This window comes from Episyrphus balteatus, chromosome 4, assembly GCF_945859705.1.
Source record: "Episyrphus balteatus chromosome 4, idEpiBalt1.1, whole genome shotgun sequence".
Taxonomy (NCBI): domain Eukaryota; kingdom Metazoa; phylum Arthropoda; class Insecta; order Diptera; family Syrphidae; genus Episyrphus; species Episyrphus balteatus.
The window spans coordinates 1,871,672-1,897,423 of NC_079137.1; the positions used below are offsets into that span (position 1 = coordinate 1,871,672).

At 30.4% G+C, this 25,752-nt stretch overlaps 2 protein-coding genes across 2 annotated transcripts; both read right to left on the reverse strand.

The window, feature by feature from the left end:
- Positions 1-969: 969 nt before the first annotated feature.
- Positions 970-7,167, reverse strand: LOC129919553 (COP9 signalosome complex subunit 2). The gene is made up of 7 exons (XM_056000472.1): positions 6,958-7,167; positions 6,674-6,868; positions 6,487-6,612; positions 2,139-2,306; positions 1,763-2,076; positions 1,367-1,699; positions 970-1,297 (listed from the first exon to the last, which is right to left on the reverse strand). The coding sequence occupies exons 1-7, from the start codon at positions 7,009-7,011 to the stop codon at positions 1,153-1,155; spliced, it is 1,335 nt and encodes a 444-aa protein (XP_055856447.1). The 5' UTR covers positions 7,012-7,167; the 3' UTR covers positions 970-1,152.
- A 2,179-nt stretch (positions 7,168-9,346) lies between these two features.
- Positions 9,347-25,024, reverse strand: LOC129918578 (uncharacterized). Its single transcript, XM_055999194.1, has 6 exons — positions 24,278-25,024; positions 10,468-10,629; positions 10,145-10,303; positions 9,792-10,070; positions 9,627-9,729; positions 9,347-9,497 (listed from the first exon to the last, which is right to left on the reverse strand). Exons 1-6 carry the CDS (start codon positions 25,010-25,012, stop codon positions 9,478-9,480), a joined length of 1,458 nt encoding a protein of 485 aa, XP_055855169.1. The 5' UTR covers positions 25,013-25,024; the 3' UTR covers positions 9,347-9,477.
- Positions 25,025-25,752: the final 728 nt, after the last annotated feature.

A 25,752-nucleotide genomic window follows, 5' to 3' on the forward strand; every position in this document is an offset into this window, starting at 1 on the left:
ATTTTTCCCAATAAAAAAACTCAAAAACAAATTTCACATAAATAATGTCAAATACTGCGGTGTGTGTGAAAATCGCTGGTGTAAATCTCGTTCAAAATTTGGATTTGGAAAATTTGATCTTAGACCAGTGCCGAAGGCTTCAAAAACATTAAAAAGTAAAAAAAAATCATAGTAGGATGAAACCCATTCACCCATCACCATCTGAAAGTAGATATTTCAACGAACAAAATGCCCACCGACTTTTTGAAAAAAGCTGATATTTTGACACGTGAATTTTCGATTGAAAATTAGGGTGTTTTTTATTATATTAAGTCAAAATAAGGTGAAAAAGATAAAAATAAAAAACCAAAAACTCTTTTTTTTTTAATTTTTCATCTAAATTTTGAGGTTATGTGAAAAAATTGTTTGAAAAAAAGTTGTAGATCTTTTTATCACCTACAACTTTGCCATACAACTTTTTTCCATAGGACTTGTAGTTTTGCCGTAGTAGTTTGTAGTTTTTACCTAAAAACTTACATTTTAAATTTTTGCAGCTGTTTTCGAGAACTTTTAACTTTACTAAAATCATTATATGACAAGTACCGTTATTTTTGGTTCAAAAAAGAATTACATAATTCCAAAAATCCCTCTGGAAATTTGCCGAATAACGTTACATACCAAGTTTGACATTAATAGGTCCATCCGTCCATTATTATGTGAATGTATATAGCTCATAGCAGGAACCACCATCTTGATAAAAGAGGTTGGTTGGTTTGGTTGTTTTTCTATAACTTGTTTCAAATAACAAAAACAAAAAAAAAAATCAAAACTAAATTACCTACATACTAAATTACATACTTCCTTAATTTGATGAGTTTGGATTTTTAAATATTACTTTTACGTTTTTCTTAAATCAAAAAAAAAATGCAATTTCATGAGCATTTTCTTTGCTAAATTGACTGAGCTTTGTTTCCATGAAGATATCACAAATTCCAATATCTCTTCTGATTTTATTTTATTTAAGTTATCAATCTCATGTTTCAATATTCAAATAAAATTTAAAATTTTGTTGGTAGGATTCAAATTATTTTATGGATCGTATGAAATAGCATAAAAGCTAAATTTTTGCATTAATATTTCTTTTTTTATATAAAATGTATAGCATGTATAGCTTTAAGCCATTTTATTAATGACAGCCAATTGCAAAGATTGAATTTGATTCGACCATTTATCCTTGGCATTATAGCGGGCTGCACAACTGTTCTCCTTATCTAATTGAAGTACCTGATTAACTTGATCGATTCTACCTTGAATTGTACTAAGAAAACGACAAAAATAATAATTTGTATCAAAAAAATCAAAAGAAAGAAAAAAAAAAACAACTTACTTATCCAAAATACATGATACCAATAAACTTTCCACTTCAGCTGGTTCAATATTTAGAGCATTGGCAATAAATGGTATTGCAATATTTTTGTATGGTCGAATCAATTTAATCAGCACCTGTGTTCGTATGTTGCGCAGAAGATCTTCAATATGCTCTCGAATAAATGGATCAGCCATAATATTATTGCGATTGATTCTAAGAATGGATTCAAATTCATTAATGTCGTTATTTTGATACGAAACAACCAAATTAGTCATTGCTAGAATTTCAGGATCATTTTTATAAGGTTTAGCTTCTTGTGAGTCGAATGGATTTATTCCCGATTTCATTAACCTACGCAAATAAAGAAGAAAAGTTTATAAAGAATTATGAGAAAACCAAACAAAATAAACTCACATATTAGCCAAGACAAGATATTTGAGACAGGTAGTCCTTCTGGGCGAACCGGATTCATCATAATTTTTGAATGCCTCAAAGAAATCTGTGTGCGCCTTTTCGAATTCACCCTCTCGCAAATGCATCTTGCCGCCGCATTCTCGAATTACTCCCATAATCAATGGATGCGGTATGGCCGATTTGATGTGCAAAGATTGTTCGTAGAGAGCTTTAAGTTTCTTGTTATTCTTTTGCACGGTGTACATTTGAATTTCCAAAGCATAAATCTCAAGTAGTTGGGTACCTTTCTTTAGATCATCTTCACCATCATCCGTCTAAAAGAAATTCAAAGCATTTTTTATATTCGCTGTTGCCATAAAGGGATTTGGTTACGTACCTGACAAGATTGATGAAGTTGTTTGAGGATTTTTTGTAATTTACCAAATTCATTGCGATCAAAGTAGAGTTTTCCCAGTTTAGTGTTTGTCTTGAACCACAGGCGATCATTTTTTGCATCTTTCAAAGCATCCAATGTTGTCTCGTAGAAATTTTGAAGAAGTTCCATCTGCAAAAAGGATTGGTGTTAGAAGGAATGTTATAGTCATTTACATACAAGATGCTCAAAAAGGCGAAGAAAATTATAAATATCTTGTTTACCAACATTTTTTGGTAAAGAGGCTCATAAACGCTCTCGAAAACACTGGTTTAGTAAATCTTGACTTTTTTTTTAAACATAATTGTAGGTTGGTAACGCCATCATTGCTTACTCTTTTTATGACTTGGAGTTCGAAGAACGTGGAAGACGTTCTGAACATAGACAAAGAATCATATATAAGCAACGGGCTAAATAACGGGTAAGATTACAAGAGTGAAATCAGTTATAATTATTCAGTAAGATACAATATCTTTTAATTTAGAGCAAGTAGACAACACTGCCGTGCTAAGCAAAAAGGGCGTATATCTATTTTTGTATTTGTGAGATAAATGCATTTTACTCAAAAAGGAAAGGGTTGAGAATTGTAAATGTGCTCAATTTCAAAAATGATTTTAAGTAACTTGTATTAGGAAATTTATGTTTTTTAGTTTACACAATAGTTATATATTGCTCTAGCTTCCCAAGTGCGTATCTAATTTTTTTTTAAATTTTTAGAGTTAGAAATTAGTGCATTTTTCTATTAAGAATACAGAAGAGTCATATCGTTGTGCTCATCTTCATTGACTATTTTGAGACACTTGGAATTGGAAATGCGCTGTTTTTAGTTAACATATAAATGAGGCATTATTTCAGGATGTAAAATAACTCAATTTTCGATTTTAGGCGCATACGTCCTTTTTGCTTAGTACCACAGAACAATACTCCGGCCTAGAAAAGTTTCGGGTTCACCCTACAGGGATGGCATTAAGGGTAGAGAGAGGTGATTTGAACAGGTGGTTGGTTGAGGCCCAAATCCACAATGGAAAGTAGGGCCGCCGTAAGGTGCTTGTAACCGTAAGTTAGTAAAAGCAAAGTAACGGTGAAGTGAAATGGTACAACTAGCAAAGGAATTTCTTAATGAAAGTGAACTCACGATTTGTAACTTCTAAAGGAAACTACAATCTTGACAAAGACACATGTTGGTAAAGCGATTAAAAAAAGCCCCAACAAAATTTGGTCAAACTACCTTTTTCGTAGTATATGTAGGTGAAAAAGCACGGCTCTAAGTGGACTCAAGACAGACATAAAGCAAAGTAGAAAAAGCCAACTGCTAGCGGATGACGACAAATTTCTTCACAGTTCTTGACAATATTGTGAAGAATTTTTAAATGACCAATTTCCTAGGATATATGTTCCACAGTCGAAAAAGTTAGTGTTTCAGTGAAAAACTTCAAGAAAGAAAAAACGATTGGACAAAATACGATCTGAATTCTGGAAAAAATTGGAGAGCTTATCAGTGGGTGAGATCCATAAGGGAATAGGTAATACACGAAACTACATAACTACCTTTAGATTTACTGGATGTTAAACACTAGGGATGTTGCGGATATGGTTTTTTTTTCACATCGGAGGATGCGAATGCGGATTTTTGAAAGTTAACATCTGCAGATGCGGATGTTTTAGACCTTATATACAAAATGAATTAAAATAATGATACAGTTATTAATGACATTTTTATTATTTGTATTTAATAAGAGAAATTGAAAATAGTTGCATTAGACTTAATAAAAAGTAATACCGCCCCACCTTCTCTGCATCAAATCGGTTACACAGAGGTTAATTAATTAACCCTTTCCGACCCAGCGTTACTCTCATGTAATTTTTTTTTTTTAAATTCGTAAAAAATATTAAATTAAACAATTTTTTAGGTTACGATGGCTTAATTGAAAGATAATAGCCTAAAAAGTTAGTCAAATATCATACCTTTAATTTTTTTTTTATCGAAACAGGGACTGAAATTCACATTTTTTTTATATATGGTCATAATTTTGAAAAAAAATATATAAAAAATGTTAATGCAGAAAGTGTTTTGTTTTTTTTGCTTAGAAGAAGTAGCATACATTATAGTTTCATAAAAAGTTATTTTCACAGTTCTCCGACGTTTTTTGGTGGTCATAGGCAGTGCATGTTACTTACATGTAACATGAGAAAAACACATTAGTTTTGCTATTTATAATTTTGGAAAATAACTTTTTGCTATTCATATTTCTTAGTTGTGATGTTTTTGACCCGATAATACAGAAAAAAACATTTTTTAATATTAATTTTCATAGCTTGGGTTCGAAAGGGTTAAGTCCGCACTACTAAATAATTGTTCACTAGGAACACTGCCTTGTGGAGTGGGTAGAATTTTTTAAAGTATTCTCAATGAAGAGGGTTTTCCTCCAAATAGGCTTTTTTTCCGGAAAGAAAAAAAGATCTCTATTAAAATTAAGGCTTTTTGCATTTTTTCCGTGTTTTGCCTAAAAGAATCGGTCACAGACCATTACTCGATGTGACTCTTATTGGTACGCGCCATTCGACTCCACCCAATTTTAATCGTGAAAATCCACATTGATTATTGCCGATGCGCAGGCGGATGTCCAAATTCATGCATCCTTATTACAAACTATGAAGATCTATAAGTGGATTTTTATGGCCTTCCAACCAACAAAAAAACAAAAGAATACGGGTTTGAAACATCGTGTTTCCTCAATGGATTTACATTTTATTTGTTGATTACGAGCATACGATAGATATAAAGTTAAAATATTTTGGACCTTCTATTTAATAACAGTGAGGCATCTTGTGATGACATTAACCATCACGTAAAAGTAGATGCCGGCACTTAATTGCTCAGCACTTACATACGCTTCATAATGTTAGACAAGGAACAAAACGAATGAGAGTGAAGTGATGAAACTTCAGATAAAGACATGATAGGAGTACCTAACAAAGCTTGATCGAATAAGAAGTTAGTATTCTAGGACTATGTTAATATTCTGTAATCTGTTTATAGCATTCGCACTTTTAATTAACCTTAACACAAATTAGTTTCTTTGAGCTTTGAAATTAAACAAATTAGTTTCACCTTTTAACAAATATGTTTCACCTTTTAGCAAATATATTTCACCTTTTAGCAAATATAATTAAACTAAAAGCAAATCAATTAAACCCAAGAGCAAATATAATTAAACTAAAGCAAACTATTTAAACTTTTAGCAAATCTATTTAACCAAAACACAAATTTATTTCACATTTAAAATAAAAAATGATAGTGATAATGTTTTTTTTAATAACGTTAGCCCGTTTGCTGACATTGGAAATTGGAATAAGTAGAATAATGTCAATAACATTGCTAGGACATTCTACTTTTATCAATTTAACTTCAATAACTGCAACCAATTTATGTTCCATGTTAATCTTACTTAGAACTTGCCGTGCGTATGTTTTGATTAAAGGAAGTGTCTTTTCTATAATAAGCTATACTTTAAGAGTTGGAGAATGTTACTTTTAATTTTTTCCAACATAAATTTTTCGGAAATAAAAAACATTAAAAAACACAGGTTTTACTGCGATGTAACTCAGAAAGTATGGCTCGCATAAGGAAATGAGATATGGGAGAAAAAAGATAATTGTATTTTCAAACCAAAAAAATCAGCAAATTTCCTGTGCCACAAGTCGTTTTCGAAATATTGAGAGTAATGCGATTTTTTAAATAGCGGATGTCCCACCCAACAAAAAATTACGTAAACTGAGATTTATTCTCAAAATAAACCTCTCTTCAAAACTGCATCAAATCCTAGGTCAAGTTTCTTTTTTGTTAGATTTTTCTCTATTAACTGAAATGCACATTTTGTTTATAGGGTCTTATTGTGGCTTTTGGGGTGTTTCGTTGATTTTTGAGCTACGGACAGCTTCTAAATCCTAATCCCTTCTTCATAGCTCGATACCAAAAGCTTTTTCTAGAAAAGGTTTAATCAGTTTGCGTTTAGTTTAAAAAGATTTGCTAAAAGTTTAAATAGTTTGCTTTAGTTTAATTATATTTGCTTTTGGGTTTAATTGATTTGCTTTTAGTTTAATTATATTTGCTAAAAGGTGAAATATATTTGCTAAAAGGTTAAATATATTTGTGAAAAGGTTAAATAATTTGTGTTTAGTTTAAATAAAAGTGCGAATGCTATATGTTACAAGTGAAGAAACAAAAATTATTACAAACTAATTGGAAGCTCAAGGATCTCAGTACTTATATTTGATTCAATTTTTAATAGAAATTGATATTAAAACTTACATTTTTTGATGTGGATATATAGTCGAGGATTGAGTTGATCGATTTCTCCGAATGGTTGCGGGTGACGGCACTTTTAATGTACGTAAGGAGTTGCTTGTAGCGCACCATCATTTCCTCATAATTGTTCTATGAAAAATCAAATATAATTTTTAAATAACAATAAGCTAAATGGACATTTGGATATTACCAATTTAAAATTAATCTTAATCATTTGTTTGAGCGCCTTAAAACCCCATTCACCTTTTTCACCATTCTCGAGATCTAGAACTTTTTGAAACGATGCCAAAGCAGCTTTTGGTTCATCTTCTTTTAAAGCTTTGCTATTATAATATTGATTCTCAAGATCTACATCAGGTTCTGAGTTGCTATCCTCGGAATATTCCTTGGGACAGAAAAAGACAAATTTTGAGTTTTTTTTTTTGTACCTTTTTTTTGTTGCCAGTACAACGATCACAAGGCACTTCTACTTACCAATCCATAATCTTCATCATCTTCGCACATAAAATCATCATCGTTGTCAGACATTTTGATTGTTTGTGCAAGGATTTTATTTAAATATAATTTTTAATAATTTTTTCGGGCCAAATTTGTGATTTTTAATTTGCGTAAAAAACGCCGCCTTGATATTTCGCTAACAAACAAAAAGAAAATCAACCATCAACTTTTTTGCAGTCTGCAGAAAGTGACGTTTGTGCTGTCAAGCTTGTTTTTTTTTTTTTCATTTTTGTTATGAAATGTGAAATGTAGAGGTCGTCAAGGTAGCTTTGGTCTTAGACCACGTTTACATTAAACAACACTGGCGAGAAAAAAAATTATTCTTTTTTGCCAAAGTCAACAGCTGCGTACCATCGTATATTTTTGTAATTACCTACAAAAAAAAAATTCAAGAAAAAACATGAGAAAATAAGTTTTAAAACAAAACCAATACAAAAATAAATTTCGTTCAAGATTTCGTTACAAAATTCTTACCTGTGCTAGAATAGCTCTGTACCTTTGGGAGGTGGCGAAGTACTACTAGTATTTAACTAGCGATTTTCAATGGAATGCACTTTCAACGAATTCAATACAAATCGTATCTGCTCGGGAAGAAGAGCATGAGTAGATGATAGTACTAGATTAACCAAAACATCTACTAGTAGTAAACTACCACCTCCAATGGAACAGGGCTAATGTTTGGCGAGTAAATTGTAAATTGTTTGTCACTCATATTTTTAACTGTCCAGTGCCTACGTTCTGTAACTTAGTCGAGAACTTCTCGCATCGAAAAATTTTAAAACAAAAATTCCATACGTTTCTCTATTTGGAAAAATAACCTGTGTCTGTATCTCGATGTGCGAAGCAACCCTGTAAATTTTTTATTCCATTGGAATTATTGGAAACTGTCAAAAAAAGGGAAAATATTTGTACCTTTGGCCATCAAAGGTCATATAGACATAGTTTTACAATAAATATTTCAAGGCTCGTTAGTCCGAAGGTAGAGCAGTCGGTCAGCGAGTGGAGGGTACCAAGTTCAAGTCACAGTTAGGGCATGTATTTTTTTCTTTTTTTTTCTTTAATATTCTTTTTTTTATTTTAAAAATTTAAGTGATACAAAAATAAATTACCGTGAACACTTTTACTTTTAACACATCTCACATTTTATGCAAGATTATCAAATTTTTTTCAAATATCTTACTTTCTCGCATCCTTTTTGCTTGTGAGTAATTTTGGCAGTTCAATCGAGAAAATATCTCGATAATTTTCTTACAGAAACAGTTTTATTCACATTTTTCCAGTCTGTCAAGCATTTTGATTCAGAAATGTTTCAAGGCGAGAAAAATTTGTTTATAGAAACAAACGAATGTGAGAAAATGATTTTTGTGTCGATTCACATAATTTTTGTTCCGATTTGCGTGTTTCGTGCGAGAAATTTCTCGATGCGAGAGTTACAGAACGAAGGCACAGGTAATTTTTTTTTGAGACTTAGAAAAATTTTCGTTTCGTTTCAACGGGTACAAAAATAGGAAATACCACAACGAAATCGTAAATGAGAGATTTCCTTATGCATTTCGTTTAACATTACGCAGCTGGACGAAAGAAATGCTTATGCTGACTTTTCACGAGTCGATTCTAGCCGGCTTACGTTCACACTGACGCCAAAAAGCTTCACAGCACGACAAAAATCGACCCGTGAAAACTCGGCATTACCTGTCTTAGATTATTTGGAGAGTTTTCAATCATATTTCACGCACTGGTAGTTTTTCTTCCTCCAAGTGTTTTTTTTTTTAATTTTTATTTTGATTTTCTGCTCTAAAAACATATTTTGATGCTTTTTTTTATTTTATTTGATACCTAATTAATTTTTGTATTTTGACAAACTAGACAATTATATTCTTTCGTTAGAAATTTCCGTGTCAACTTCGGAGATTTTGGAATACCTTCTCAAAAATATGTATGAGAATTGCTTTTGATAGAAAAGGTCCGTTCATTTTTATGCGAACTATAAAAAAATGCATACCTACATGAAATAAGTAATTTTTGATGAAAAATGTCAAACATCAATCCTTTTAATCACTTTCAAATACTTACTTGGTATGGGACACTGTGGTGTATGCGCAACATTAAAAAAAAAAAATAAAATAAAACAAAGTTACATATTTTTGTTGTTTGTGTATTTTTCTTTTATTAGTTAAAACTATAAAATTACTTTGTATTGTATTTTAAATAATAATAATAGTTTCACTTGTTGTTTTATTATCTATGAAATAATTATAATATAACTTTTTATAGCTACAATGATTTTTTTTACGATACTGAGGTCTCTGCTTACAGGATTTTAGCATTAAAATTTAAAGTGGTACATGTTTATACTTAAAACTTAATACACAAGCATGCGATAGATTCGTTAAAAAGATTCATTTAAACTTTATAATTGCAATTCAAACTCTCAAAACGATTGAATGTATGCAATAGAATAAAAGGTTTTCCTAAATTCAGGAAGCTAAACAAATGTCAGGCTGATGTTGAACTATCTGAAGAGATTAAGAAAAACAAAAAAAAAAAATATTAACATTAACATTGAGTTTAACTTTAAAACAATAGAATATTTAACAATGCAAATCTTTTCTGATTAAAGAAATGTCAATTTTGTGACAGCTTACCAACATTCGCCCATGACATTCTTCTTTTGACATCTTGCGTTGTATTGTAGCCGCCACAGTGGATGCATTTCAAACCCACAAAGTGAAATTTTGTTTTGCAAGTCTATTAAATGAAAATAAAAACTTAAAAAGTAAATTATATGCAATAAAAATAACATTTCTTACGTCATGACAATCATTACAAAATATATAAACCCTTTGGTTTTCATACTTCTTTGGCATGGTCATTAGTAAAGCCTGGGTATCTAAATACTCCCACATTTTCGACATATCCAGCAGCGATGTCTGACATGTTGGACAAACATAATGTCCAGACGCAAGTAGCTGATCAAAACACATTTTGTGCAGTAAATGACCACAATCAGGAATATGGCAAGGTATTCGTGACGTATGAATGGCACCTAAACAAACTGGACAATTCGATCGCGATATATTCTCCACACACTAAAAATATTCTATAAGATTTTAGTTTTTACTAAAAAAACAAAACCGCTCCAGCGGAATTTGGAAACACATACTCTATGTCCTTCGATTTTCAGTTCAATAGGCAGGCACATATTGCAAACCTCACAATGGAAGAAATTATCCCGACCGCCAATTCGACATATACCGCAACCATTACAGTGGTATTGATTTTTGTCTTCATCATCAAAAAGATTACATATAAGGCAGGTGTACTACAAAGATACAAAAATATCAATTCTTTAACAGTTAAGATTGTTTTGCTTTATTATGGAATTTGAAGCAGTCTATATCTACAGTCATCGAATCGAAAAAAAACTCGCTGTATTCGAATTCCATAATAAGCCAAGAGTTTACATCGATTTTAGAATTTTATCACCTTTCCAAATCGAACACCACATTTTTCACATTGTTCTTGGACTTTCTGCCTCGTGTTGCATTCCACGCAAATCAATTCTGTCAATGTTTTTCTGTCAAAATGGTGGGTTTCTTTTTCATCATGACAATATCGACATTTGTAAAATTTGTTGCAGCAGGGAGTCTAAGTAAAAAAAAAAGAAATAATGTTATACTTTTTACTAATACTTAAATAAGAAAAAAAATTATTTGCTACAAATACAAATATGTACACATAAACATTCACAAAGTACCTGTTTTGTATATATTAAAATAAAAAACAATTTTTGTCTTCAAAGCGTTTGAGCACTTTCGCACAATTTTTTTTTTTTTTCTAAAAGGATTTCATTCTCACTCTTTTAAATTTGACAGATCATATTTTTGTCCAAAAAGAAACACACCTCAAATGTCAAAACGTAAAATAAGCAAAAGATCTTTAAAATATCCTGATTCACTTTTCTTTCTCTTTCTGACTATGAAAAGCGATTGAGAAAACAAATAGCGACGTTAAAATAAGCCAGAATAAGTCCAATAGGAACATCGTCTATGAAGCTGTCAGGCGCAATCGACGTTATGCTCCATTTATTTGACTTACAACTTGCCAGTTATTTTGTCACACAACTGTCAAATGCCTTTGTCACAATACTACCAATATGGCACCTTGCCATTATTTAAAAAAATGGCAGATCCTTTATACGACGAAAATAAAAATTGTCAGAATATGTCAAAAGTACTCACAAGTTGTCACTTATGCAACGTCAGAGTTGCTTATCAGTCTTTTTGGATTCTTGTTGAGTCATGCAACCTGTTGGTTTGAAATTCTCACAAATAAGTTCAAGCTGCACTATAACATTTAACTATGTATATTAGGGGGGTTCACATTGACCAACTTACCGGACAGACCAGCCGCCATTTGGTCTGATCTGATGCTGTTTTGATAATGTGAACACCCATCCGACGGACTGTCCGGTTTGCCGGATGGTTTTCAAAAAATTTTGATTTTTTGGTGGTCGGACGGACATGTTAGTCAATTAAACGACATGTCTGTCCGGCAGACAGTGATAATCAATTCTCTTTAATTTGAGAGCAGAATAGACAAAAGATACATTAAAAATAAGCTGAAAAATGGGTTTTGATGAAAATTGTCTGATGAGTGTGAACGAAAAATATAATTCGGCCATCAGGCCAAATGACAACCGGTCTGTCCGGTAAGTTGGTCAATGTGAACCCCCCTATTAGTTTAGCATAACCTGTAATTTAAATAAATAAAATGAAGGACATCTGCCATAATACTTTTGACCTTCAATACAACACTTCGATAAACGATAAATTTTTCTCAAATCTACCATCCGATAAATTCTTTTTTAGAATCTATGTAGTATAACTTCCACTATGACAATTAATAAAAAAGGGCTAAACAAATTGATCAATAATTTATTATTGTTCTCCTCAGTTTGTTTCCATTTCGTTACTATAAAATTCACACATTGATTAAAAAAAATGATAAGGTTCTGCATTCAATTGGGATTTTCAATTTGAATTAAAAAAATATAATTTTTTTCCTTGTATCTTTTGCAATGGCCCATGTCACGCTTCTTTATAATATGTGTACTGATGGTTTGGTTGAAAGCACGAGATTTTTATTTAAATTGATGGTTTTTTTTCTGAGGAATCACAAGTTATAAAGAAGGATATTCTTTTTAATGATGGCCTTTAAAAAACATCACAAGTAAATCATTATTTCTGTGATTTATTTAAAGGCAAGCGAAGATGGGTGCTAACTTGATGTCTTTACTCTTTTTTAATTGATAGATTAAATCATTAAGAAAATGACACTGCCATCATCAATTTTCTTTAATTTTGACAGATGAGCACACTTAAAGACAAACAAAAAATATTAATTAATCGCATTATGTTTTTTTTTTTTATTTAAATGGGATAGTGAATAGAACAAAAAAAAAGCTATATCTGTTTTTATTTTAACATTATGATCTAACTATCGATTAAAAATTATTAAATATTTAATGGACTTCAAACTTGTTTAACATCTCATAAATTTATTTTCGAACAAAATGACAAAAATATAAAAAAAAAAATAACAAATTTAACCACAAGTTAAAAATAATTGTGTGTACATTCTAAAATCAAACAATTTAATTAACATAAAAATAATAATTAAAACTGGAGTAAAAATCGATCATCACGACTAAAAATAAAAAAATCTTAAACAAAAAATCGATCAAACAGTCAGAAAAAAAAAAGAAAATAAGAAAAATCAGTAGCCATCCTTGAAAAGTGCAATTTCTATGCTTTTGGCTTAGCTTAAGCTCTGCTGGATCAAGGCGAACCTGTTGACCCAAGCGAATGCAATTCGCTGTGATGCCATTGAACATCTATCGTTTAAGTGTGAAATGCGCCTAAAACTGGATTTGATATTTTTTTTCGTTGAACTTTTTGTTGATTTTATTGCTTTCTTGATAATGTACAATGCACATAGATACACTCCGCAGTCGTCGATTGAGTTTATTTTTTTTTTGTAGAAAGTTTATTATTGATTTAAGCAAAACTTGGTGTGGCACAAATATTAGTTCTGTCAAATGAAAGGTTGACGTATATGTATATGATGATGAAAAAGAAAAACACAAAAACCTCGTATTTTGCATTTAAAATGCTATTTAAAAGAATTAAACGCCTTAACGTTACAAATCTCTGACATGATAAACAGAAAACAAAGTAGGTACATGTTGAAAAGATTTTTGACAGTTCGCAGTGACGCCATCGCCATCTCCCTCACAATTAAGGCTTAAAAATAATTCATACTCATTTTGACGTCTCTGTGCTGACTTGACTATCTGATACTCGTTAAGACTTAAGTTAATCGACTTGGAGTGTGTAAAGTAAATGAATAATATTCAATTTTGGTTTTGTTATTTGCTTTAATTTAAAGATCCACATGTATGCACATACAATTTGATGCCGAATGATATGTTCAAATTGTTCGACAGGCATTGAGAAAACTTTTTCATTGTCGTGGCCAATTTTGAGGCAATGTGTTGCAGTAATTAAAAGTTAGACCTGCCGCAAAGTTGTTTTGTACTAATTTGATCTGTTCAGTGTATAGTGATACCTGAATAGACAGTTTCTACGTTTTAAACTTTTTTTGATTGAATGTTTGCACGAACCGAGCTATTCACAAGGTGCAAGCAATCTTACTATGGTAAGGCCATGACGATCTTTATTAACTACTTTTAAGGCCAACTTTTTGCTAAGTGATGCTAACATTTTCACAAGAGTGGTTATAGTACTCGTACTTTTTTTTTCAAACATGTAGTATGCTTCAAAAAAATATGGTTTTCATGAAAAGTAAATACAACTATTCAATTTATCGCCGCTAGTTCACCCAAAAACATATTAACTTTTCTAAACTCAGGATTTCTAATTAACCTTAAAAAAGAGGAAATCACAATAGGCCCATCAGAGGCCGCAGTGATAAGACAAATTATTCCCACCTCTCACCCTAATCTAAATCTAAATCTTTCACCACGAAGTGCGAGTGAAAAAGCAACACAGAAACGTCAAAATGAGGTGGAAGATTGAAGCCAATGTGAACAACTTCTTTGTCCCCTATTTTCAATTTTTCCCTCAGTACTTCCAAGAACTGAAGTACTTCCAATCAAAGTAATATGAAGAGAATTTTGTTTTTTTTTCACTTTCATAACACTCATATAACACTTATATAAGTACTAACACTCAACAGTGATAATTTTCCATTTGAATAAAGAAATTAAATATCCACGATTCCTAGTTTGTGAAAAGCTGAAACTCCTCATTTGTAATTCTTTTTTAATGAACTACTATCTACCTATAAGCATAGTAATTTTCTTACTTTCACAATCAAAAAGTTAATTTTTTCCTCATGTTTGTAACATCCTACGATGTTGTAAAATCTTATATCGTGACCAAAAAAAAAACAACAAAAAAAGAAGACACAAATATAAAATAGTTAACCACAGATATACAATAATTTCCACATAATTCAAAGTTAGCTATGTTAGTATAAACTACCTGCATGCTCAAACTATATAGATGTACCGCATTTATCTACACGAAAATCCTCTTCACTTTCAAACTATAAAGAATTACTTTGGACTGGAGAAACGAGACCATGGATGATCGAGAAAAAAAAAAAATCCGTGAGTACGGACCCATTCCATATAGTTATGGGTGTATATGAAAACTTATTTATGCACAGGAGCGGATTACAAAAACTTATTAAACTCAAACAGAATATACAAAAAAAAAGACAATAATGATCTTGCAGTCTCGGCTGCTTCCAATTTAAGTGAATTTGACAGTTGAGGCACCTTACCTAATAAAGCATAAATAAATTAAGTAAATGGGGCGTTTTCAAGGAAACAGCAATATTAATCTCTCTCAAACGTCAAGATCTGTAGGTACTTAACTTATAAATTCATTAAAAAATAATTAAAAACCCTGTCTTGTATTAGCTATGCAATTTGTATAAGGTTCATCAAAATATGGGTTGTCACATTTGACTTTGACGGATTAGGAAATTTCCTTAAGCAGAGCTTAGCTTTTTGCTCGATCTGATTAATCATTTCAAAATTTAAAAATGGCCGCTCAAATGTAAATTAAACTTCTGTACAATGCGCCAAAACAAGTATAACTTTCAAAAAAACCTAATACCTATGGATTTGAAGTGTTTCAATGACATTTAAAATGTGTTCAAAGGGTAATTTTACTTGAATTATTCAAAGCATTCATGCAGTTGTAACGTCTCGAACAGTTCTTTTCTCATAATCTCTAAAGATTTTTAAGCCTCGTATAAGAAAAGTGTGAATAATAGCATAATTATATTATATAATATATTATATAACAATTTATCGTTATTAGAATCATAAAAAAGGTCAATGCACTTCGGGTCGTATGCATTGCGAGCCAGCGTTAACAGTAATGAAATTACACGGTGTCTGTTTATTTGGCATGTTTCAAGTCACAGACATGAAATGAATGAATAATCATATTCTTATTACATAAACTTAAAAAAACTATAACAAAGATTCATTAATTTATTAAAAAAAAATAATTTAAGCAATCTTTATCTATTATTTTATTTTTGCTTTCAAGTTCACATTCAATCCGGTTCAATAAATGTACTTTCCTGTAATTTTGTATTTCCTCTACATAAAACTCTTTATAAGACCCTGAGAATCACGCAACATCTTCAATTTAATTGCTACTTACTAACTGTAACTGAGTATAGCATTTTCTTATGAACACTACACAAATTCTGATTGATAGTAAAATGAATGATTAGGTCGATTGTACTTGCTGTTTATGATTCCACACTCTATAACATTTTTTAACACCACCCCTATTTTATTGTCTAGAAATTCTTGAGTTGAAAATATGAACTGCTGCGCAGTCAATTACAAAATTGGAAATATAAACGCTTTCATTAAAGGTATGTTCGCAAAAATAACCTTCACATCTCATCGACAGAACTTAACGGTAGAGAGAATAAAAGTAAAGTCAAGCATTTGAAAACAAACAGATAAATAACAGAAATATTTTTCTCATTGATTGGGCTTTTAAGCAATCTGTCTTTGTCTTTTTCCTTTCTATCATAACTGTTTATAAAAGAAGTACAAGAAAAAACCAACCAATCAAATCAAGTCAATTCTGAGGAAAACAAAAGAGTACATGCATAGTACACGCCACTTTACCTCAAAATTGAAATGTCAAAAGTTTTGTACTGTTTTTTTTTTTATTTTTTCTTCGACACTGACGTTTGGCTTAAAAGCCCAATTAAACACCAGAAAAGCTCTGCTAATTGGAATTTATTTTATGTTGAGAACTAAAAAAACAAACAGGCCTAATGTTTACCTGTCAAATGGAAGTAGACATAGCAAAACAACCCATAGTAAAGTTTCAAAATGGACGCTTACCTAATTATAAATATTACTTGTATAACGCACTAAAGAAGTATAACTTCAAAAATTTGTACTTATTCTTACCAGAGAAATTTGGTATCGGAAAAAAATACAAAAATTGTTTTTGAATGCTTTCTGCATCATTATTTTAAATTTTCCCAAGTATCATAAAATTAATTTTAAAATGTTGACTTTTCACTTTCTGAAAAAAAAACTGTCAATAAATTATACCTACAAAGCCTTAATCAATGATCCTTCTTAGTTAAGCTTTCTTCATTAAACAAAAAAAATAAAATGAGGAATTTGGAATTTTATTTAAACTTCATGAAACCAATACTTGTCCTATACAGGGAGTGTGTAAAATTATTGAAGAAATTATTATAGCTTGCCACAATTTAATTCAAACTCTGGGTCGCACGTAGTCACGTTTATATTCTTGACCTGGTTTTTATAAATTTTTAAGCACTTATTGCAATCATTCGGATTCTTTTAATAATAAATCGGCAATATGTCATTTTGTATTGGAATTTTTGGTAGGCGTAAATATAAATTTGTTATCCAACTAGATTTTTCAAATATACAATTATTTTGTGTTTTTTTTTTTGGATTCCATATATCAAGTTCCATCTTTTACTGTCGTTTTTTTTTTTTAATATGAGGTTATACACGTTTTGCAACTTACAACTTGTATCTAATAATCACGTTTTATTGAAAATTATTCGTTGTGCGTTTGCTATACGAATGAACGAATAATTTCATCAGCTATCGAAATGCAAAAAAAAATATTCAGCCTCTATTGGTGCTGATATAAAGGTATCTACTTGTTTTTTTTTGGTTTGTTTTGCTTGGAATTTAAAATAATCCGTGTGTGGTTATCTTTTGCGAATTTTGAACGCATATTCGGAAGATAAGGTTTTACTTTCAATTGTTCCGTGTGCATATAGCTTTCTCCTGAAAATGTTAAGTCTCTCTACGTTGTCTGTAGATACCTACTACTATTTGAAAAAAAAAAACATCATTCGTGTAAAAGAAAAAGAGAGGATGAACAACTTGAGAAGCTGTTTTGAGGTCAATGATCGAAGGCGAAAGAAAATGCTTGTCAAGGAGTATTGCAGGAGGTTTTCTTTTGAAAATGGATAGTTGTGTATAAAAAGAACTTATACAAATTCATTTAGACCTTAGAAGGAAAATAACAAAAAGCACTAGCGTTAAACAACATTTTTGTCTTCGATTTTATAAAATAAAGGGAAGAGACCTTATATGACTTTCCTGAGGATATCCAAATAAAATTTAAATGCATCAACATGTTTCTATATTTTTATGGTTCAAATTATCTGTCTGTCTTTGAGAAGCTTAATGCTAAGCATTTTTAACAAATAGCTTTGTTTTACAAACTTAAATTGCCATTAAAAGAAAATGTTTCAAGTTGAAGATAAAGGACTAGACATAAGGTCCAAAATACGTCAACAGAAATTTTGACAACTCACAATGTCATATTTGACATCAAATTTGACGTTGCGCAGGTATAGATAAAGTCAAACTCATTGTATTTTGATGGATAGGGTCTCAAATTAGAAATTTGGTCATAATGTACATATGTATCTCTTATGCCCCATTTACACGAGCGAAAACTTGCCAGTTAAAATATGACAGCAACTGTCAAACGCTCTTGTCATAAAAATTGACAAGGAATATGAGCAAGATTATTCTCTGGCAAGTTATCAGGTGTGTTAATAGGGCATTACTATTTCCCATGCAGAATCGAAAGTTTAAATAGAATTGGAAGAGATATTTTCATGTAAATACGCTGAGTGATTGGGATTGGATTGAACAAAACCAATTGCAATTTGTTTCAAGTTTGAAAAGAAGTTGAAGCATGGTTTAAGTTGGGTTAAAAAATACCTACATGTGAATGCTGGGCGCTCATCTTTTAAACCTTTCTTACATGAACATATTTGCTATCACTCAAAGATACTAGCTATATGTGCACTTGTAAATCACGATTTCAACAAAACTCATAGCTACCAGTTAATATAAAATTTAAATACAAAAAAAAAGAAAAAAACTCCCTCTCACGGAATGCGAGCTCGTTAAGGTTGTTTTGAATTTCGTCGAGCACGTTTTGTAGTTCGGTCAAATAAAAAAGTCAACATTTTTGATATGCAGCGTTAATCACTTTGGCTCTGTTTGCTTTTAAGCTATATATAATTTTTTTTTCTTATCCAACCAACAAAAAAGCAAGTGTTTTCGGCGTTCCCCTTCTAAGTCTGGTATATGTCGAAAGTTCTTCATGGTGCTGAATGCTGATACAATTCTATTTTTTGTTGATTTGATAATTTTTAATGTCGACATTTATTTAATTGAAAAGCAAATATGTACTTAGTTTTGGAAAATAAATTTATTATTAACTTTAAGGTATGAATGTAGGTGTTATATATTGTACCTCTACATACTCTAAATTTGATTGAAATTCAATTTAAACAGAGCGCGCAATAATTTATTTTTAGAATTTTATTTTCTTTGCTTCAAAAAAAAAAAGACAATAATTAATGTTAAGTATAAGTTTAAATAAAGTTATACAAAGATCAAACAAAGTGAACATGTAGGAGTTTAAAAAATGAACCTTGTGAAATATTTGTATATACAAATGTTACATATGTGTATCTGTATATAATGCATATGAAGGCAAACTTTCAACCCAATTAAATCCAGATCTTGATCTTGTGTAATTTGGTTTGTTTGCATTTGATTTAATTAGAGTGTTTTTAATATATTACTCAAACATACTTATTCTACTGTCAAACACATTTATCTGAAATAAATTCATCTGTCAACTGTCAACTTATTTTGAAAAGATAACATAGAAATGGAGTAATGACAATTGTGACACACATGTATAATTACATAGCAAACTTTTAAGGCTGTAGATAAGATGGTACATATTACAGGCATAAGACAGAAGTCTTTAAGGCATGTTCACGATTTGATGTATCAGGTATGATGAAGGTGTACCTGCACAATTTATATCTCTTTAGAATAATTGGTGATTCACACCATTGTTACACTGGTCAGTACATGCTTTTGACATCTGAATTTCAAACTCCTTTTAGACCCAATTGAGGAGCGTTTTTTCAAAACTCAACAAGTGCATTTTTCAAATTTTCCAGGAGAAGGTTTTTTCTTTCCCATTTGAATACAAAGTCGAATTTTCAAAAAGTGGAAATGAGGAGTTGTTCTTTCTTAAACAGCTAATCGACAGGCTTAATTGCTATTTCAATATTTGGGAAGATTCGTCCGTATTTTGAACACGAAACACCGCGTTTTTTCAAAACGCAACAAATACAGGTTTTTGTTGAGTTTTGCAAAAACGTTTATTTTTCTTTTTAATAAATAAATAGATAAATTAGTATTAAAAATCTTATTTATTAAAGAAATATATACATTGCAATGAACTTATATTAATATTAACTAAAATAAATATTGAATAAAAAAAAACATTATTTTTAATTATTAAACCACACTCCAATTTCAAAAATACGTCGGTGAAACCAGAAAAGTGTGTAACTCAAAATTTTCTGAAAATTAGATTTGAATGCCATCTGTTAGACAAACCTAATATCTACCGTTCCTTAAGCTCAGAATCCCTTTAAAGTTCTAGTTTTTATTTTATAAGCGAATTAGAAAATGAAAACTCATACAAATGAATTCAAAACGATTTTGTTTTTTTTGCTCTCCTTTAAAATTTGCTAAAATGGAGTTACACACTTTTCTGGTTTCACCGACGAATAGTATTATCCTAAAATTTTTATGAGATTTGATCGATTTCCCATTTTAAAAGGCGTCATAATAATAGAGAGTGTGTATCAAAATCATACATAGAAGTTTTTTTTTCACAAAAATAAGCTTTTTCAAAATTTACTCCGAGAAGAAGAACCTCTTTCATATAAAACTTCTACACAGAGCAACTCTATAGTCCTGGAAATCAGTTAAAAATAGTCAACTTAATTCATTTTTAATAAACTATAAGCGATACACTTTTTTAAATTAATTCACTGTGGGGTCACTGTGGCGTATGAGTAATTTTTTCTGACAAATTTGACGGTTGATGCAAATTGTTATATTCTTGAGCAATTAATCAAAAGAATTGACTTTTCAAATGGTTTGATTGGGCATGCAAGCAGTTCTTATCACCCAGTTAAAAACTTGCAGATATTGGTGATACGAGTAGTATCTGCTATAAATCTAGGTTTTTAACTTAAAACTTTTTCAGTTATTTTTCTTAAGAATCCTCTACAAAAATATTTAAAAACAAATTTAAACCAACAGAATTGGAACCATAGATAGACGTTTAAAAGAGAAACATTTTTTGCTTCTGGGAGACCTTAAAATGCATAACTATCACCAAAAATAGTTGACTCTGAAACTTATCCCTAAATAAATAACAAAATCGAGTTTGTGTGTGCGTCAATTTGTTTAAAATCTCACACGTAGATGAAAGTGTAACAAAAAATTCCAACCTTCGTAATTTCTAAAAAAATATTCAAGTTATAGTTGAGCCTATAATTTCATCAAAATGTAAATATTTTAAATCTGGTGAAATGTTAAAAAAATGTCTATTCGTAATATTGTCAAAGTGGTACCATTATTTTTTTTTTGTCTTTTTCTTTATGTTCTTTTCATGATAATTTCTTTAATTTGATGATATCGTGTCTAATTTAGAAGAAAGAAAAATTTTACAATTAATTTTAATGACTTCTTTGCCTTTCACCTTTTAGATTTTGAAAAAAAAAAAAAAAAAAATATTTTAAATCATTTGAAAGTTTAGTTTGTTGCACTTAAATAATAAAAATATTTACTTCTTCAATTCAAAACCTACATTCATAGAATATTGTAGGAAAATTTCATTAACAAACGTTTTTATTCATCTCCAAAAAAAAAACTCGAACAAATTTAATTAGAAACCTCCAGCAAACAAATTTTAAACATCAAAAAAATGTGGTCTCCATTGAGAAACAAAAAAAAAGTTGTTAAATATTTTTAGGAACCTAATACATTCGCGTAAGGGAAACACGAAAACCCGTTTCATCATCAATCAATAAAATATTAATTAATTCTAATATAAAAAAATACACTACTACAACCTTCACCAATGTAATTCAAGATTTATCAAAAGATACAGTGGATCATTTTGATAAAAATGATTGACAAAATTCATATGTTTGGAGTATAAACAAATTATTTACGCACATGTATGTAACTTTCTGGTGTGGCGTTGACTGGGGTTTTGTTTGTTCCTATGAAAGGTGTTTGTGTTGATTGACTGAAGGCTTAAAATTATATAAAAAAGCAGCAATTTTATAGCTTCCAATACTAAAATACACACACAAGAAGTTAACTACGACTTTAAGCTACTTAGCTTTTCTGACACATTTTGTAGGAATTCGATTGGTTTCACAGTGGGAAGAAAAGTAATTAAAACATTAGTCACTAAAAAGAAAATATTTGTTAAAAGGTATCAACTATTGGAAGACAACTATTTTCGAAAATGCATTGAGATAACAAAAAACTTTATGTTTTACAAATATGAATTTTCAGGTCAAGTCATCAGGCGAGTCTTTAAAACTAGCTTGAAACACAAATCTGTACTAGGAACGATTTAAGAAAAGCTTCCCCGTTCGTCTGATGAGGTTGCTTTAATTTCGAACAAGATGACTTACATTTAGTACAATTTTTTAGAACGCATATTTTTCAAGTTACAAAAAGAAAACTACCAACAACATTAATTTTTTACGAGATGGATAATATTTTTTGGCAACCAATCCGTTCAATTACTTATTGAAAACTAATTGAGAATTTTGCTTACTGTATTTTAAATAATTGTCAAAAGTGCATAGTCTTATAACAAGTATAAGTACATTATATTCTATCTTCCAAATTTAAACTGCAATGTTTTTGTTGTATCAAACGCGGAGTGCCTTGGGCAATTGTTAGGTCCCACTGATTTAATAAAATGCGTTCCCATGAAATCAAGTACGTAGATCAACTGATTGATGTCAACCGATTGAGAGATCGCATTAGAAAATATTTTGAAATAAAAACCTAGTTTTTAAAAATCAGAAGTGAAATCTTATTTTTTAGGACCAGTTAATAAAATTTTATCATTGAAAAAAATTAGTACAGTGGTTTTAAACAAGTCAGTTGTCATTAAAAAGTAGCTATTACCAAAGAAAATTGCAATGCGTGCCTCACATTACCCGAATTTCGACAGATAAAAAATCCGGAAAGAAAGATGTGATTTTTAACGCACAACTCAGTGATAATCTAGCAAAACGATGTTTATTGTTTGATAGTTCGAAATCGAGTGAGGAAAATTTTATTTGAATAAATATTTAAATATAAACAAATTGAAATTATTATCAAAGACAAAATTAAAATAAAACTAAACATTACAGTATTAAAAAGCAAAGTGAATAAAACAAATTAGTATTCTAACACCGCCTCTTAATTTGTGCTATTAACATTTCAAATTCAAATTCTTAAAATAATTAAACAACAAAACAAAACAAAAATTAACTAAATAAGATTTAAATTTGCACGATGTTTTTGAAATAATATTCTATCAAGGCCTTTTGTCATAATGTCTGCAACTTGATCGTTGGTTGGGATGTAGTTTAACTTGACTTCTTTGTTGGCAATAGCTTCTCGAATAAAATTGTATTTCACATCAATGTGCTTCATTCTTTTATGTTGACGTGGCTCTTCTGCCACTTTGATACACGATTGATTATCTTCGTATATGATCGTTGGCGAGTTACAAGAATGACCAACTTCTTTAAGTAAACAACGTAGCCATTTTGCTTCACAGATGCATTTTGCCAAGGCTATATACTCAGCTTCCGTTGAAGAAAGACTAACAGTTGGTTGCTTCTGTGATAGCCAACTTATTGTATTACCAAATACTTTGAATACATATCCTGATATTGATTTACGGTCATTCTTATCACCAGCCCAATCGGAGTCCGCATACCCAATCAAAATATTTTCCATATTCGCTTTAATGAACAAAATCTTCTTTGGACTCGATTTGAAAATTTGAAAAAACAATAAAAACTTATATAACCCAATTAGATGCCTGGGCCCATAACCTGATAATCTAGCAAAACGATGTTTATTGTTTGATAGTTCGAAATCGAGTGAGGAAAATTTTATTTGAATAAATATTTAAATATAAACAAATTGAAATTATTATCAAAGACAAAATTAAAATAAAACTAAACATTACAGTATTAAAAAGCAAAGTGAATAAAACAAATTAGTATTCTAACACTCAGATGAAATGTTTGAACAAATTTTAGCTCGGCTAAAGTACCTATTTTGGAGAGCGCTTTGTATAAGAGCTTAATTTTGGCTGCCTTCTATTGGTCGTATTGTATGATTATAGGGTCATAAGAGAAAATTTAATAGAAACCGAAATATCACTCTTTTTTTTCGGAAAAGAAATAAAAAAAGATCCACTGTGCATAGCAACTAGATCATGGCATGTAAGTTAAATAAGCATAAAACATGCGGTTCAAAATATAAAATAAACACATGTACACATGTGCGTAAGAAACCTTCATTTTTCTTACCTCAAACAAACATAAATAATAGAAACTACTTTAAAAGTTTAAAAAAAAATTAAAATGGGTGTAAACGCCTAAACGTTTTTAATAAACTTAAATCAATAAATCATTAAGCCTAGAGGTAACGGTTATTTATTGTATACAACAATAATAATTATAAAAAAAAAATGAAAATGCAGATATTATAAGAGTCAGTACACAAAAAATGTACACATACCACAAACATTGCACGCCTCTTGTAATGTTCACAGCCAATTTTTCGTTCTTTCTCGGGTGGTTTTGTTGTTGTTGTTGTTGTGGTTATTGTTGTATTATCAATTTTAATATAGTCGCCATTTTTATTCTTTATACAATCACTGACGTCACAACAACTACTGACATTTTCGATATTAACATTTTTTGTTGTTGTTGTAATTGTTGTTGGTGGTAGAACTGCCTTTGCGATAAGTGACTTGCTAGCAGCTGATGATGTTGATGATGATGATGGTGGCTTCACAATGCCATTTATAATTGTTGTTGTTGTTCCTGGCATTTTGCTGCTGATTAAATTGATTTGATCGGCAGCATCACTAAAACTTATTTTATTGGAAATTTTCTCAATTTGTCTATTAATTGATTCAACCGCTGATGATGAACGTACTAAAGTCGAGAATGTCAACGCTGCGGATTCAAATGTAGAAGACGACGACGACGACGACGAAGCGAACGAAGACGTCGACGACGTAGACGACAACGAAGATGCTGTAGAAGCAGCTAAATATTCAACCGATGTTGTTGTTGTTGTTGTTACGTTGGACACTACGACTTCTGATTCCGATTTCGATTCTAAAGACGACGACAACGACAACAACGACGACGAAGATCTTGCTCCTCGACGAACTTGAGCTGATGGAGATAATTCCTTGCTCGTACTAGTACTTGTTGTCACTGATTGTTCGTTAATTAAATTCATAATAATTTTAAATTCAAATAATTTTTTTTTAAAATGATAACTTTAAACTTTAATCCCGTTTATATTATTTCTTTTCTTTTTTGCTTTCAATTTTTTTTTTTTCAAATAGATTACATTATTTAGAAATTGAAAAACTAAACAGAGAAACAATAATAATAATTCACAGAGATATGAAAGGTATTGGTGGCTATAGAGCGGCGCTCATTAGAGAAGAAGATCTTTTTCTAAACTATCTAAACGAGGGTTTTTTTATTCCGCTCTTCAATTAGGTACACTTGAGTATTTGTGAGGTTATAAACTTAATTGAAATTGTAAACAAATAACGCACATAAAATAATTTTTTTTTTAAGAAACAGATTCAGAATAAAAAAATAAGTAAAGATACAAGTTTTTTTTATCAGAAAAGAGTCGAATTTGGATTAGTCATTTCCCATATACATTTTCGTTTTTTTTTCTTATTTTTTTTTTTAATAAATTTATATACGAGCTTTAATGAATAGAGTCGGCATCAACTAACGTTGATTTTAATTAATATTTCCATTTGAACAAAAAAACCGGGTACTCTTTTAAATATACATTTTGTATGTGCGCTCGTTTTTATGTGGTATCTCTGGCTGGTAGTTTTATAGATACATTGCGGTATTAAACTTTCGCTAGAAAGTTCAAATAGTAAGCCGTGCTGTGTTGTGTCGCGATGATAGTCTCTGTTCGAAGATAAGAGAAAACTGCTATTACTAAGC